This window comes from Hypanus sabinus, chromosome 20 (genome assembly GCF_030144855.1).
Source record: "Hypanus sabinus isolate sHypSab1 chromosome 20, sHypSab1.hap1, whole genome shotgun sequence".
Classification (NCBI taxonomy): domain Eukaryota; kingdom Metazoa; phylum Chordata; class Chondrichthyes; order Myliobatiformes; family Dasyatidae; genus Hypanus; species Hypanus sabinus.
Window position 1 is genome coordinate 64,664,070 of NC_082725.1, and position 16,647 is coordinate 64,680,716.

At 40.2% G+C, this 16,647-nt stretch overlaps 1 protein-coding gene across 8 annotated transcripts in view; it reads left to right on the top strand.

Moving 5' to 3' along the window:
- The window catches only part of fars2 (phenylalanyl-tRNA synthetase 2, mitochondrial), a 459,304-nt gene that overhangs the window by 270,754 nt on the left and 171,903 nt on the right, over window positions 1-16,647 (top strand). For all 8 annotated transcript variants that reach the window (XM_059945680.1, XM_059945673.1, XM_059945679.1 and 5 more), the window contains one exon: window positions 4,784-4,944. In XM_059945680.1, coding sequence (XP_059801663.1) covers window positions 4,784-4,944 — 161 coding nt within the window. The remainder of the gene's footprint in view (window positions 1-4,783; window positions 4,945-16,647) is intronic.

Below are 16,647 nucleotides of genomic sequence, written 5' to 3' on the forward strand. Positions count from 1 at the left end.
TTCAACTTTCTTAAAACTTCACATCCAGAGCAGTACACACTATTTTGTTCTCCATATGACCATAAGGGAATTAAAAAAAATGCAAAAATTTGGGGAGTATCCTATCAAGAAATATCAATAGACCAGAAATTCATTCTTTGGTGAAGGAACATTGAGGGATAGTATGATAATGTTTCAAATTGTGCCTTGATAGGTGAACATAAAATAATTGGCCAAAATGCTAATACATCCAAATGTTACCATTGCTGCTTCTTGGCCAGTACCTTAATATGGAGGGTGACTTGCTTCCAATCCAAATTTTATGATTTCTGAAATGGCTGATGAGACCAGTAGTGGAAATGTAGATGGGGCAGGAGGTATCTGAGAAGGTAGGCAGGTTTTAATTTGTGACATGGTGCTTTCCTGCCGTTTACACAAGGCTTTTTATGCTCTTGGTGTATGACCTCAAGATTCTCATTACCATCACAAATGTTCCTCTTCCACCTTGAGTTATCAGGGCAGTAAAACAACAATACAGAGACAAGACTCAGACTCAACACGCATGTCTGCACAACATCACAGACTTAAAAAGCTAAACGCAGTGGAGTTTCCAACATCACTGCCTGTCTCCCAGATTAGCTATGTCTTTTTTACGCTTGATCCGACGTCGCCAATGCTGAGCCCCTGAGGAGACCTGCAGACGATGTGACCGGCAGCCTGGTCATCTCTGAGGCTGAGGTACGCAAGTGTTTCCAATGGGCGGACAGTCGCAAGGCTGCGGGCCGGACGGCGTCCCAGGGCGGGTACTCAGGGTGTGCATGGCATAACCGGCAGGTGTGTTTACAGACATTTTAAATCTCTCTGTCCCAGTGTAGAGTATCCTCCTGCTTCAAAACATCCACCATTGTCCCTGTACCTAAAAAGACCAAGGTAACATGTCTGAATGACTGGTGACCTGTCGCACTCACCTCAATAATAAGGAAATGCTTTGAGAGGCTGGTCAAAGACTATATCTGCAGCATGCTGTCACCCGCACTGGGCCTCCTACAATCTGCCTACTGACACAACCAATAGACAGATGACACAATAGGCACAGCTCTACACACCGTCCTTACACATCTGGAGAGGAGGGATGCTTATGTGAGGATGCTGTTCTTGAACTACAGTTCAGCATTCACACCATAATTCCCTCCAGGGTCGACAAGAAGCTCAGAGACCTCGGCCTTCAATCTGCCTTATGTAGGTGGATCCTGGACTTACTGTCAGATCGCTGGTAGATGGTAAGAGGGGGCTCCCTCACCTCTGCCCCTCTGACCCTCAACAACAGGAGCCCCTCAGGGATATGTCCTAAGCTCCCTCGTTTACTCTTTGCATACCCATGAATGTGTCGCCACCCACAGCTCCAGTCTGCTAATTAAATTTGGTGATGACACTAAACTGATTGGACTAATCTCAAATAATAATGAGGCAGCCTACACAGAAGTCATCGCCCTGACACAGTGGTGTCAAGAAAACAGCATCTCCCTCAATGTCACAGAAACAAAGGAGCTGGTTGTGGACTACAGGAGGAATGGAGGCAGGGTAACCCCTACTAACATCAATGGATCTGGGGCTGAGAGGGTGAACAGCTTTAACTTCCTCGCCATACGCATTACGGAGGATCTCATGTGTTCTATACACACTGTTTGTGTGGTGAAAAGGGCACAACAGCGCCTCTTTCACCTCAGACAGTTGAAGTTTGATATGGGCCCCCAAACCCTAAGAACTTTCTACAGGGGCACAACTGAGACCATCCTGACTGGCTGCATCACTGCCAGGTATGGGAACTGTACCTCCCTTAATTGCAGGACCCTGCAGAGAGTGGTGTGGACAGCCCAGCGCATGTGTAGATGTGAACTTCCCATGATTCAGGACATTTACAAGGACAGGTGTGTAGAAAGGGCCCGAAGGATTATTGGAGACCTGAATCACCCCAACCACTAACTGTTCCAGCTGCTACCATCCGGGAAACGGTGCTTCCACCAGGCATCAGACTGATTAATTCATGCTGATGCAACTGTATATGTAATATTGACTATCCTGTTGTACATAATATTTATTATAAATTAATATAATTGCACATTTAGACGGAGATGTAGCGTAAAGATTTTTACTCATGTATATGAAGGATGTAAGTAATAAAGTTAGTTGAATTCAACTCATAGGAAATGGTGGAAATGTTGCACTTATCTGAATCCTCTTCTTGATCCACCCAGAGCTGATTCAGAGTAATTAGGGCCTCAATGCTGAGCATGCCTACCTGAGGGAGGATACCAACATTGGTTCACTATTCCTTCCATGATCTTAGAGGAGTTTGCAGGGACAACATTGGTGCTGTCTTTCGAGGATCTTGAAGTACGTCTCAGAAGAATTTAGGAGAGTAGGAATCAGTGTTGTACGTGTTGTCCATTTAATATTTGAGTAATATTTAAATATATTGTTTGATTCTTTGTTGTTTACATTATGCATGGTGGGTTATATGTAAAAGTACATAAATGGCATACATCATTACATCTCCATATGTACGTGCCCCACTTAAAGTAAAAACAAAAGTAGACTCGCATTCTAGACTTGCCATGTTTTCTGTCCAAATGGTTTTATGTTTTGGAGTTATTAAACAACAAGACAGTAGATTATGATTTTTTTTTTCCAGGTCTGATTTCTAGTTTTTCAAATACCCTTTTCCTCAAACAACCAATGACTGTGCTAATGCATGGAGGGATGACGGTGAATTTCAACATTGTCAATCAAACTTCACAGAGAGGTGGCTTTGAGAAATGGGTGTTAGTCCACATTTGCAGGAGTTTTGTCATGAGTCTTTAGTTCTGAGAGTCAGGGACCTTTGTCTTGTAGATATAGAGCATAAAGCCCTTCTGTTTTATGCATCGTTAATGAGTCAGCAAGGGCTTGGAGCTCTATTCCAGAGTGTGCATTCATGCAAGCATTGACTGTAATATTATATTTATAGGAGCAGAATTAGGCCATTTGGCCTTTGCCTCTTCTCTGCCATTCGATCATGGCTAATTTATTTCCCCTCTCAAACCCATTCTCCTGCCTTTTCTCTATAATTTTTAATGCCCTTACTAAACAAGGATCTATTAACCTTTGCTTTAAGTGTACCCACGTATTGTAACTTAACTACAGATATTTGTGTTCTAGACTGTGGTCATCACAAGCCAAACAGTTACCTGCCGATTATTTCCACTCTTAAGAGGAATTTTGTTGGAGTTGCGCTAGAGCATTATGGCAAGAAAAAGGGTGAAATTGCCAATGCAATGATACAGTCTTGTTTGACACTGGTCTTTGAGGTTGGGTATATTGAAGACCCAGTGGTTAGGATCATGATTTGCCTGCTGTTACGATACAGATACAAAATACAGGCAAATTTTCTGCAGGAAGCCAAATTTTATGGGTGGTTTATTTGTCCTCCTTAGTTGTTGGGGTCAAAGGCTTTAATGGAGTCACAAAAAGCCATATATAGTTAGTTGTTAGTGTTGTTTCTTGAATTTCTCAGTGTTATCACACAGTAAAAGTACTATCTGCTGGGCCTCTCAATGGCTGAAAAGTGCACTGTTATTCAGAGAGCAGTCCTTCAGCCACTAGAAAGAGATGGTTGAATTGAATCCTGATGATAACTTCCCTTGTGGAGGACTGCAGAGAGAACCATCTGCAGTTACAAAAGCCTTTTGTTGAAGCTGGTCACAATTACAGGATCCCTAAAGTATACCCTCTTCTTCCCCTCCATTTATAATCAAAGCTCAGCAGAGAATAGCATTAGTCACAAATCTAAAGGGAAGAGTGGTGCAACAGCATGGACTGTTTATTAGTCCTTTGCTGAAGCCTTCATTTATGCTATGCTTAGGAATGGATGATTTAAAGAAATTCAGGGTGGATGAGCAGTGGCACTTCATAGTGAGGATTCATTGCCAATGGCATATCAGTGCTATCTTTGAGATAGGCAATTCAAAAGCAGTGTGGAAATTGATTTAGGCTGTATTTTAGGTAATGAATCAGAATTGACATTCCAAGGGAAGGGGGTAGTTTTAGCAGGACTAGTATTTTGTGCAAGAGAGAATGGATTAAACTGACATTTCCAGTGGGATTCAAGAGAACCAGCATTTCAGAGGCAAAGAGGATGGGTCTTGACCATCATTTTGGAGGAAGGGGAATGGATCAGGACCAAGATTTATTGGGTAGATACAGGCATTTCAGAGGAAGCGAGTGGGGGTGGTGTAGGGTGTTTTGTAATCAGCATCTCAGATGAAGGAGGGTGCACTGGAACTGGCATTAAAATTTAAAGGGATTAGCAATTCAAAGAAGAAAGACCAAGTTTGCCATTTTATCAGAAGGGAGATTGGACCAGAAAGACCGGGATTTCAAAGAAGTACAAATGAATTGGACTTGCATCTCTTTCACCCTCTCCCTTTGCCTCTCCCTCTAGCTCTGTCTCTGCCTCCTTACCTTCTGACTCTGCCTCTGCCACTCCCTCTGCCTTCTCACCCTCTGCTCCTGCCTCCTTCTCCGCTGCTGCCTCTCACTCTCCCTTTGCCACACCCTCCACTTCTCCCTCTTCCTGCTTCTCTCCGTCCCTCTTCCCCTTCCTTCTTTTCCCTCCTTCCTTCCTTTGCAATGTAAAGGCACTCTATAACTTAAAGTTTTCATTGTTGTTCACCTAAGAAATATTGGCAAGATACCTTTGTAGGTAATGTGAAATTTGACTGGGTGATTGACTGTTCACAAGGCCTTTCTTTCTTTTGGATTTCAGCTGGTGCTCAAGACAGGATTGGATATGCTTTTGGCCTGGGTCTTGAACGACTGGCCATGATTTTGTATGGAATACCAGACATACGGTTGTTTTGGAGTGAGGATGAAAGATTTTTTAAACAATTCCAGGTTACTCATATTGACCAGAAAGTCACGTTTCAGGTAAAATTACACTATTTTTCTTCCTTCTTTCTACTGCATTAGGTTAATTAGTGTGCATTAACAACTTAATCAGAGGTTTGCTGTGTAATTTATATTTATTTTCAACTTCAATGGTAACTTTTGAATTTTATGCTCTGGGGTAATTCCTCTTTGTTTTTTGACATTTGACATTTTTTTCCTGATGTCTTTCTCAGCTGTAGTGATTGAGTTTCTGAAGCACCTAATATCCTTATGTTTATGAAGCTCTCACAATGATGTTAAGATGGGAGTTCCAGGATATTGACCCAACAACAATGAAACTAAAACAAGTCACTGCACAATTGCATGTAACTGACCCCTAGAACTTGAAAGCATGTGGTATTGTATGCAAAATAACTTTGGTCTTGTGCAGTGGTGTGTAACTTACATTTGGGGGGAAGTAAAACAAGCTGATTTACAAGCATCAACATTACTTTATGCCATAAATGACCACAACTGATTCAAAGGAGGAGGAAAAGGATTTGTGTTGATCCCTTACCACATGGCTCTTCCAGCCAAGAAGGAAAGGCAATTAATCATTTCCAATTCTAAGCTACATCCGTTGCATATATTCACTGGCTGGAACATATGCATTGGATGTAGTCTAGAGTCATAGGAGAGACTCATGCTTGTGGTTTTCTCTTCCTTGTACGGTTGGAACTCAAATCCGCTGAGATACTAACCATGAATTGAGTAAATTCTGTCAATCCATTATAAAGAAAATTGGTGCTGCAGCATGCCAGCCACACTACCATGTGATCATACGTTTCCTACTGGAATATCAATAACCATTTTGGAAGTTTTAGAGGAAGAACATCAAGTTTCCCCAGGTTGAGGTTATTTTGTTTCCATGTTATTGCTAACTGCCATTCAATTCAATGTAGTAGCAGAGTTTCGTAAACATTGCTAGTCATCAACAGCAGCAAAGTTGTATTCCATAAGCTTATGGCCCTGCATCTCCCTTATACTGTCAAAAACCAGCAAAGCAGAAACCAATTCGTTTTCACAGAAAGACATGGTGGGAGCTGCTTTAAAAATCTCTGTGTGCTAAAGAGCAGAAATGGCATTTAGAGCCAGAATCAAATGACATCCAGTCAACAGAACACTACAGTGCTGTCAGATCCCATTGTGTATGATGAATGGACCACTGACAGGAGGTGGAAGGTCCAAGAACAACCCCATCCTTAGTAACTCAGAGCCCAATCCATGAATGTATTGAAACCATTTTCAACCCTCTTTGGCCTCCCCCAAGACCCCATCATCATAAAAGCCAAGCTTAAACCAGTGACACTAAATCAAGGAATAGTCATGCATCGGACACAACAAAGACCGCAGGATGAGGTAACATCTCATACATGGTGCTTCGGATTTGTACTCTGGATGAGCTCAACTTATAGTCAAGCTGTTCTAGTACAGTGATAGCTCTGCCATCTACCTAACAATGTGCAAAATTTCCAATTAATATTCTGTGTAGAAGATTAAGAAAAAATCCAGTCCAGCAAATCACCACCCAATATGTTTACTCTTACTCATTAGCAGTCCAGAGAATGAATTTTAAAGCTTAGGCAAGTATGACTACACTTATGATTGTTTGACTTGATGTGACATCAATGAGCTTAGGTAACACTGATGTCAATGGGAATCAAAAGAAAAGTGCTTCAAAGGTTGGAGTACCTTGTTCCTTGTTCATGCTGGAATGTTAAATGAGAAGCATCAGCAGATTAAATTAAATTTTGGAGATGAAAGATATCTGTTGAAGTATCATGTCAGAACTGTGCAGTATCTCGACTTTTTGTCTCCATAGATGTTGTTTGTCCCATTGAGTTCTCCATTGTTCTGTGTTTTGTACAAAGGAAGATGGTTGTGGTTATTTCAATTCTATTATCCTAACTCCAGGAATCACTACCGGGCGTTTATAGGATAATGTTCAAGGACAAATCATTTTCAGTTGTTTCACTGATGACCTTCCTTTCACCATAATTTCCGAAGTGATGATCGTATAAAGTTCCTTTGTATTTGGAACTTAAAATGAGATATTACGGCTTGGAACAAGATCCAGACAAAATCTAGGCCTAGACTGATGCGACAAGTAACAAGTCTTACAAATGTCAGGCAATAGCTATCTCCAATGATAAGAAAGTCTAACTGCCTAAACATTCTGTGGCATTCTCATCAAATTCCCACTCCTACCATTGATGGCCTGGGAATCACTTTTGACCAAAAGCTTTACTGAACATAAAAAGTACAAGAAAAGGTCAAGGGTGAGAATCCTATAGCAAGCAACCTGTAGCTTTCTGAAAAAGCCTTTCCAACATCTAGAGCAGGAGTTCCCAACCCTTTTTTTATGCCTTGGACCAATACCATTAGGCAGGGGTCTGTGAACCCCAGGTTAGGAACTCTTCATCTGGAGCATATATGGCAAACTCAAGGCCCGCGGTGGAATTACCTTTGGCCCGCGAAATAATATCTAATTACTATTAAAACTGGCCCCAGTAATCGAAGCGCCTATGACGTATGATATGGCTAATGCTGAGTTTATTCAGGTACCAGGTTTTCAGGGTTTTTAGTGTTTATTCGGTTTCCCTGGTTTATTTCCTGAATATCATTAATGAATATTTTTTTTCTATTAGAGCTGGCCCGCCGGTATATTGCATGCACCACTAATACTACAAATCCCACAATGCACTGCCAGTGCATTGCTCGCGCTTGCCTTACTCTCTCATCAGCATCCTTATGGCGCTAGTCACGTGTGGTCAACTTTCAGCTATCCCTCACCCCAATAGTGGCTGAACGAAAGGTGGACTTTGAAAACAGGGGTTTCAAAGCAGGTATATGAGTATATGTTTGCAGATATAAAGGGCAAACCTGTTTGTCTTGTGTGCGGAGACGGTGTGGCTGTAATTAAAGAATATAACATAAGACGACACTATGAAACGAAACACCACGACAAATACAAGCATCTGGACAAGAAACAGAAGCCCGCGATGTGCGGTCAAAAGAGTGGATTGGTGGGCAGGATCCGGGAGAAGATGCGGGAGGAAAACGGCGCAGGTGAGCTGACAGCTTATCACTGCATCATACACCAGTAATAGTTGTGTGGCAAAGCCTTGAAAATGGAACATATAATGAGCACCATAACACAAGCAGTTAACTTCATAAGAGCCAAAGGTTTAAATCACCGCGAGTTCAAGTCGTTTCTGGAGGAGTTGGGTTCAGAATATAATGATTTGCCCTATCACACAGAGGTGCAATGGTTAAGCCAAGGAAAAGTGCTGAAAAGATGTTTCGAGTTGCGTGAGGAGATCTGTCAGTTCATGGAAAGCAAAGGGAAAGACACAACAAAGCTCCGGGATAAAAAGTTGCTTTGTGAAATGGCGTATCTGTGTGACATCACGAGCCATCTCAATGTGCTCAACCTGCAGCTTCAGGGGCTGGGTTGTGTGATCACAGACATGTACGCTGCAGTGAGGGCTTTTAAAACCAAACTGCGCCTGTGGGAGACGCAGATGCAGCAAGAAAACTTGAGCCATTTTCCATGTTGCCAAACTATGAAAGAGCAGGTTTCTACCGCAGTGTTCCCACGTGCAAAGTTTGCTGAAAAACTTAGCATACTTGGTGCCGACTTCACATGGCGATTTGCCGACTTTGAAGCCCAAAAAAGCAGGTTTGAACTGCTCAGTAATCCATTTGCAGCTGACGTGGAAAGCGCACCAACCAACATACAAATGGAGCTGATTGAACTCCAATGTAGTGACACACTCAAGGCAAAGTATGACTCGGTGGGCGCTGCACAGTTTCTACGTTTCATTCCCGACACAATGCCCCAGCTGCGTACCCAAGCTGCTCAAATGCTCTCTATGTTTGGCAGCACATATCTGTGTGAACAACTGTTCTCTTTGATGAAGATAAACAAAACATCACACAGGAGTCGTCTTTCTGATGAACACCTTCACTCAATTCTGAGGATTTCCTCAGCTCAGAGCCTGACTCCAAACATTGATGAACTTGCATCCAAGATGAGATGCCAAGTATCTGGCTTAGACTAGTGTGAATCACAGAGTGTTGGCCTGTGGAAAAATGTTTTCATTAGAAATTACTCCGGAAAAGCTGCAGATAAAGCCATAAGAAATAAATGCAACTGATTTTTTATTTATTTAATGTTCAATGTTGTTTTTGTAGGCAATAACCTAAGCTTTGTTAGTTCCAGGTTAATATGTTTAATAAATTCATTTCAATAAGTTTTGCAATAAACGCTGAACCAGTCCGGCCCTCGACTTGTACCAATTTTTTAATTTTGGCCCACTGTGTTTTTGAGTTTGACATCCCTGTGTTAGGTCTACATTTGTGTTTGCTAATGCTTGATTTCAAATGGTTTATTAATGGTAAAGGTATGGCTCCCAAAACAATCTTAGCCGAAATAGCATTGTTTCTTTCTCGTTGCCTACTTTCTTGTAATCTACGTCTGTAAGTTAATACCAATCATAAAAAGAATGCTTGCTAGGCAATCTGCTTCATAAAAAATGAAATTCGTAAAGTGAAACAATTTTAGATATAGCAGAGACTGAGACACATGAGAGCAGGTTGAAAAAATGAAGGCAACGAAAGCTGTGGGAGCACACGCGCGCGCACAACTGATCCGGCCCGCATGAAGTCGCATTTTTCTCAATCCGGCCCGTGACCTAAAATGAGTTTGACACCCCTGATCTAGAGTATGATAGAGTACTTCTCCCATGCCTGGATGACTGCAGTCTCAGTCCCACCCAAGAAGTTTGACACTATCCAGCATAAAGCCTTTCACTTGATTGGCACTTCATTCATTATCCTAAGGATTCATTTTCTGCAAGGCCAATACACAATAGCTCCAATGTGTAACATCTACAAAATACCTGCAATTACCCAGTCTACTTACTTCAGGCTTTCAATCTCAGTTACCAAGGTCAGCAAGAGCTAGGAAACTTAGCCTCCTATGGGTTCTCCTCTATGTCACACACCATTCTGTTTTGGAAATACATTTCTGTTCTTGTCACTTAGTTTAAAATTTGGAGCTTTCTATCCATTAATAACATGGCAGTGCCTCAATAAAAGGACTGCTGTGGCTCAACACCATTTTTTTATGCAGTGTAAATTATATTTAAAAAAATAACCTGAAATTAAAAACAAAATTCTGGAAGTACTCGGGCCAGGCACCATCTGTGGAGAAAGAAACAGACACCCATCATCTTTTCTGAAATATACTCATTAGCCACTGAGTGTATTTTCATGGTCTTCTGCTGCTGTACCCCATCCACTTCAAGGTTTGACATGTTTTGCATTCAGAAATTCACTTCTGCACAAACTGTTGTAACATGTAGTTATTTGTATTATTGTCACCTTTCTGTCAAATTGAACCCGTCTGGCCATTCTCCTCTGACGTCTTTCACTAACAAGGCATTTACTGAGCTACCGCTCATTAGATGTGTTTTGTTTATTGCACTATTCTTTTAAACTTTAGAGACAGTTGCGCGTGAAAATCCTAGGAGATCAGCAGTTTTTGAGATACTCAAACCACCCCATCTGGCACCAACTATCATTCCACAGTCAAAATCCCTTAGATCACATTTTGTCCCCATTTTGAAGTTTGGTCTGGATAACACCTGAACCTTTTGAATGCTTTTATGCATTGAGTTGCTACCAAGTGAGTGGCTGATTAGATATTTCCATTAATGAGCAGGTGTATAGGTGTACCTAATAAAGTGGCTACTCTGTGTATATTTTAAAGATATTGTCCAATAAGCTGATTTTAACTTTCCAGACTATAAAATATATAGTTGTAATAAATTTAAATCTGTGGAAAATTGGCATTAGCCAATAGAAGGTTAAAGTAGAAAAATCTTTGGAGGCAAACAAACAGTTAAGTAGGTATTTCTTGAAAACTTTTGAACTATTTCTGATTTGAACTATTGCTGTCTCTTTTGTGCAGTTTGAGTAGGAAATTGGATTTGCATTACTCATCAAAATTCCAACAGATGTTTATTTTAAATCTATTAGTAATGTAGCTGGAGGATTAATTGAATATATTTTCTAATGTCGGCATTTCTTGTCTTTGGTTGTTTGCTACTGACCTTTGATCGTAAAAGGAAATGAGTTTGTTTTTACTTAATTTGAGATTGACAACTGTTGATAACAATCTAATGTTATTATTGAAAACTGATATAAAAATGATTAACTTTGAGGTTTCACTTGCATTAGATTGCATATTTATTAAATATAAATGAAATTTCATCCTGACATATTAACTGAAGTGTGGAGGGTTGGGCCACTGAATAAGTGATGGTTTAAAAGGCTTGGCAAGTGTCTTCTGTGTTACCGAGAAGTACTGTATGCATTTTAGGTATTTGGTATTGTAAGTTCAAGTTATTGAAAATAACTAAAACCAAGGTTAGATGTTTCAATGTTCCCTTCCTAGTAATACTTTTTTTTCCTGTGTGTATTGTGGGTAGCTGGCATAGCAGTCCCAATCTTTCTGTAGACCAACTCTTTCGTGCCTTAGGGATATTTCTGTGGCATTTTCAAAAAATAACTCTCTTTAGATTTCTGTGGATGAGTGACCTATGCAATAAATACTACACTAAAAATGTTTATTGTCCAACACTTAAGTTGTCTATTTATTCATTCTGTTTTTGATACTTTTGACTTTTGTATTGAGATCAATATGTAAAGTGTATTAATAATGAAAGTGACAAAATGTAGTGTTTGAAGTGCTTTGGGAGTCAATGCTGTTAATGTAAATTGCGTCCCAGTGGAGTCACTTTAAATAATATACTATTTCCCGGTTATCCTCTTTACTGTCATACATAGGTTATGACTTTTGAATCCATTTCTATCTTTAAATCGTGATGTACACAAAATATGACACCTATCTCACAGCTGACTTACAGTGAGTCAAGAGGATCCAATCCAATTTCCAAGCTCTGTTGCTTAAAATTCACCCTAGAGTTCTGGAAATGCTCAGATAGATTTCTACAGTCACACTATTTGTACTGGGTGCACTCAGCCTCACATTTTTCTGTAGTGAAAATGCAACTTTTCCCCAGATTTTTGACTTCGGCATGTTTGTGGTTAGTTTATAAAAATTACAATGGGAAAGCACCAGATAGGGATAGAACGTGTAACATATTGCATGTTCTTTCGGAGTGGGGTAATCAGCGTTGACTTTAGTAATAAGCTATGGTGGATTGGTAACCAAATCAAAGTTAGACTCCACCGTACATAATACTATAAGCAGATTTAATATTTCTGATTGAACTGGTTTATTTCATTGTGTGTTAACTGATTTTAGAGTCAAGTTGTCAGTTGACTTAAAACTCCTGAGTGACATAGAATGAGAAATCTGTGTGGACAGGGCTAGGGGAAGAAATCGAATGAAGTGGAAATAGTCATAGAGTCAGAGAGTCATCAAGCACTACAGCACTGAAACAGGCCCTTTGGCCCATCTAGTTCTTGTTGAACTACTATTCTGTCTAGTCCCATTGACCAGCACCTGGAAATAGTACTCCATACCACTCCCATCCTTATCCAAACTTCTCTAAATTGTTCTAGGAAACAAAACAAACAGTCATTGCAGAAATGGACAAAGTTTGCTTTTTCTGTCACATTTAGTTAGATTTCAGATATTGAAGGTCTGCAGAAGTTTCCTCTCTGCTCAGCAGAAATCTGTGTTCTGTCTGTCTGTGAGGCTGTTGCATTACCTTCCATAGCTTCTGTGTTCCTCAAGCACCGCTTACCAGCCAATCTCATCTCAAAACAAAAGCATACCAGCTAAATAAGGCAAAGTATGCAATAATATTGATCTGATTTATTTCCTTATTCTCATCTGTTCATTTTTAATCTGGATTTTATTTCTTACCTATTTTTTCCTTCAATTCAAAATTTTTTACTAAGCAAATGACATTTTATTCAGTATGTCAGTCGATTGTTTGAGTACTTAATTTGTTTTCGACCAATCTTGTGGATATCAGAGTCAAAAGTTGAGCTTGTAGCAGCATCATAGTCACATTGCATCATCTAAATAGCATTTATAAAAATCAGTTAAGCATAAATTATATATATTTGCAAGAAAATAATTAAAACTTAACTCAAGGAAATCTGCAGATGCTGAAAATTCAAGCAACACACACAAAATGCTGGTGGAACACAGCAGGCCAGGCAGCATCTATAGGGAGAAGCACTGTCGACGTTTCGAGCCAAGACCCTTCGTCAGGACTCCTAGTTCTGCAGAAATTAAAACTTAAAGTCTATTGTAGTGCAAAGTGATCAATGTGGTCAAAGTGCTGCTAAACTGTAGTGATTAGGATTTTGCGGGTTGATGTTGAGAGGAAGAGATGTTTCAGGCAGAGCATATTAAGTGATTAATTTTTTTTTTGTTTTTCCCCTGCATAATAAATGCAGAAAGTCTGTCTACATTCTTTCTCCAGTCAGTCTAATAGTCTAATTCTTAATAATCTGAAAACATTTAGTTTGCCTCAGAATCAGTCTGAAATAATGATTGTATAACACACTGCGATATATTTTTGCATTGGCAACAAAGATGGAATTTCCATTAGCAGTTCCCACAGTAGTGCCACACAATTTTAGTGATCAATTTTAATGTAAATCTCAATTCAAGAAATAACCAAAAGCAGAAAGATTTTGCAGTAGTTCAGTGACAGGTTCACAAGGCATTCCTCAACTTCCATTTCTGCTCTGTTCTCTTCTGCCTTGTCAGCTTTATAATGTGCTGGAGGCTATTCATGCATTGAGAAACTGTATGACAAATTAAAAGAAACTGTTAGACACATTGAGTTCATTTCTGCCTGAAAAAATGCAATTTAAAATGATCTGCTGAAGTCTTTAAGACTATGAAGGAAAAGAACAAAAGTAATTGGGTAGCAATGTTCCCTCTTCCCTTTCCTCCCTAATGTGTCTGCAACTCTTTACCTGTATTTTTCTCAATTCTGACAAGTAGTTGTTCATCTGAAATGTCAATTCTTTCCATCTTCACAGATGCTGCTTGACCTGCTAAATATTTCTAGCAGTTTGTTTTTAAAATGGACTTTCAGCAAGTCAGAGGCTGTTTGCATTAGTGATGAATTCATTCCCAAATTTTATAGGCACAAAATGAGTAGCAAAAGTCAGGCAGAACTTTACATTTGGGAGACTATACATTGGAGATACAAGTTGTTGAGCAATGATATTAAAACAGAGAGTAAATATATGTAAAAACAGACATTGGATATGTGTATGGAAGAAAAGGGGAATCAAAGATTATGCTTAGAGAAGAAGAATTTATGGCTCACTTTTTCTTAATAAGTTTTGTTCTGTGAGTTGGGTACAGCTGCATTGGAGCATAATCCCAGTTCTGCAGAAATTAATCAAACATAATCAGGTATGCAAGAGAACTGCAGAAACATGGGAACTACCCTTGTTGATCTGTTCAGCATTGATCACTGTCCTACAGTTGGGTTACTCTTCCCGGTCAGCACAAAGATTGAGTTACCGATTGTTGTAAGAGTCTACGAGACTGAAATAATGGATGAAGTAAAACTGAATAGTATGTACCTCTACAGTTCTTTGTGCTCTGAAGAGAGACTTGCATCATTGTGTTTGCAACAAACCCTCATCATCATGGAAATACAAACTATAGCCTTGATAACACAGGGCATTTAGTACACCAAGCACAATGCTGCCTCAGCAAAAGGTTCCTTTCAAGGACTAAAATGTGACAAAGAGAATTCTAGTAGAATTGAATTGTTGATGAGTAAGGGGGTGGTAGTTAAGTGATTAATTTATTTGACACAAGAAGTTCTGAAGATGCTGGAAATCCAGAGTGACGCACACAAAATTCTGGAGGAACAGCAGTTCAGGCAGCATATATGAAAATTAATAAATTGTCAACATTTCGGGCGGAGACTCTTCATCACAACAAAATTATTGGGCTGGTTGTTTGATTAATTCCTTTGAAATTTGTGCCCTGTCCCCTCAGTCACATCTTCTGTTATTCTCTAACTTTCACCATCCTCACTCACTGATGTAACTCACCACTCCCGGTCTCCACTCTGTAACCTTCCCCTTTGTTTGCCTGCTCCTTTTTCCTTTGTAAGTTAAAAGTTATTTTCTATGTTTGCTCAGTTCTGATAAAACATTATGAAATTAAAATATTGGCTTTTTCTTTCTCCACAAAGAAATGTATTTCCAGCATTTTATATTTTTGTTTTAGAATTGCCACACTACTATTTTGCTTTTGTGTTGCAATTCTACTTGGAAAATCTAAATTCAATAAATCACTCTGAAACGAAAAGCAACTGTCATTAATAGTGACCATTAAGCTACTACAACATTGTTAGAACAGTCCATGTTCCAAGCCTTGATGATAATCTCCAACTCTTTCTACACTTGCAACTTGCTGTACCCACGTTGAACTTTGCATCCAACTTCCACCCTACCCTTACATTTACTTCATCCATCTCTACCACCTTATTTCCCTTTCTTGACCTTGCTGCCTTTATCTCTGAAGACAATCTACTGATATCTTTTATAAACCTCCTAACTCTCACAGCTATCTTGACTATACCTCTTCCCACCCTGTCACTTGTAAAAATGCTATTCTCTTCTCTCAGTTCCTCTGTCTCCGCCACGTTTGTTGTCAAGTTGAGGCTGTCCATTCTAGAACATCTGAGATGTCCTCATTCTTCAAAGAATGGGGTTTTGGTTCCGCCACCATTGCCAAAGCCCTCAACCACATCTCCATTTCTCATACATCTGCCTTCATCCCATCCTCCCACTGCCAAAACACAGATAACATTCCCCTTGTCCTTACCAACCACCCCACAAGCCTCCATATCCAGCACATAATTCTCTGTAATGTCTGCCATCTACTACAACGTCCTACCACCAAGCACATCTTTGCCTTTCCCCACTCTCCACTTTCCGTAGGGATTGGTCTCTACGTGACCCCCTTGTCCATTCATCCTTCTGCATTAATCTCATTGAAGTACACTTCTCTTGTGAGTCTGTCAGGATCATTTACTGTATCTGCTACTCATGGTGCAGCCATTTCCACATTGGTGAGGCCCAACATAGATTGGGGGACTGCTCCAATGAGTACCTTTGCTCCATCCACCACAAAAGGCACGATCTCCAGGTGGCCACGCACTTCAACTTCCCTTTCCATTCTGACATGTCAATCCATGACCTGCTGTACTGCCACGATGAGGTCAAACTCAGTTTGGATAAGCAACGCTTCATATTCTGTCTGGGTAGCCTCCAACCTGATGGGGTGAAGATTAATTTTTCTAGTGTCCAGTAATTTCGCTCCACCCAATCTCTCTTTTTCCATTTTTCATTCTGGCTCCATCCCTTCTCTTCTCCTCACCTGCCTATCACCTCCCTCTGATGTCCCTCCCCCTTCCCTTTCTCCCATGGTTTACTCTTCTCTACACAAAGAAATCTGCAGATGCTGGAAATTCAAGCAACACACACAAAATGCTGGTGGAACGCAGCAGGCCAGGCAGCATCTATAGGAAGAAGCCCTGTTGACGTTTCGGGCCAAGACCCTTCATCAGGACTAAGGTCTCGGCCCGAAACGTCAACAGTGCTTCTTCCTATGGATGCCACCTGGCCTGCTGCATTCCACCAGCATTTTGTGTGTATTGCTACTCTTCTCTACTA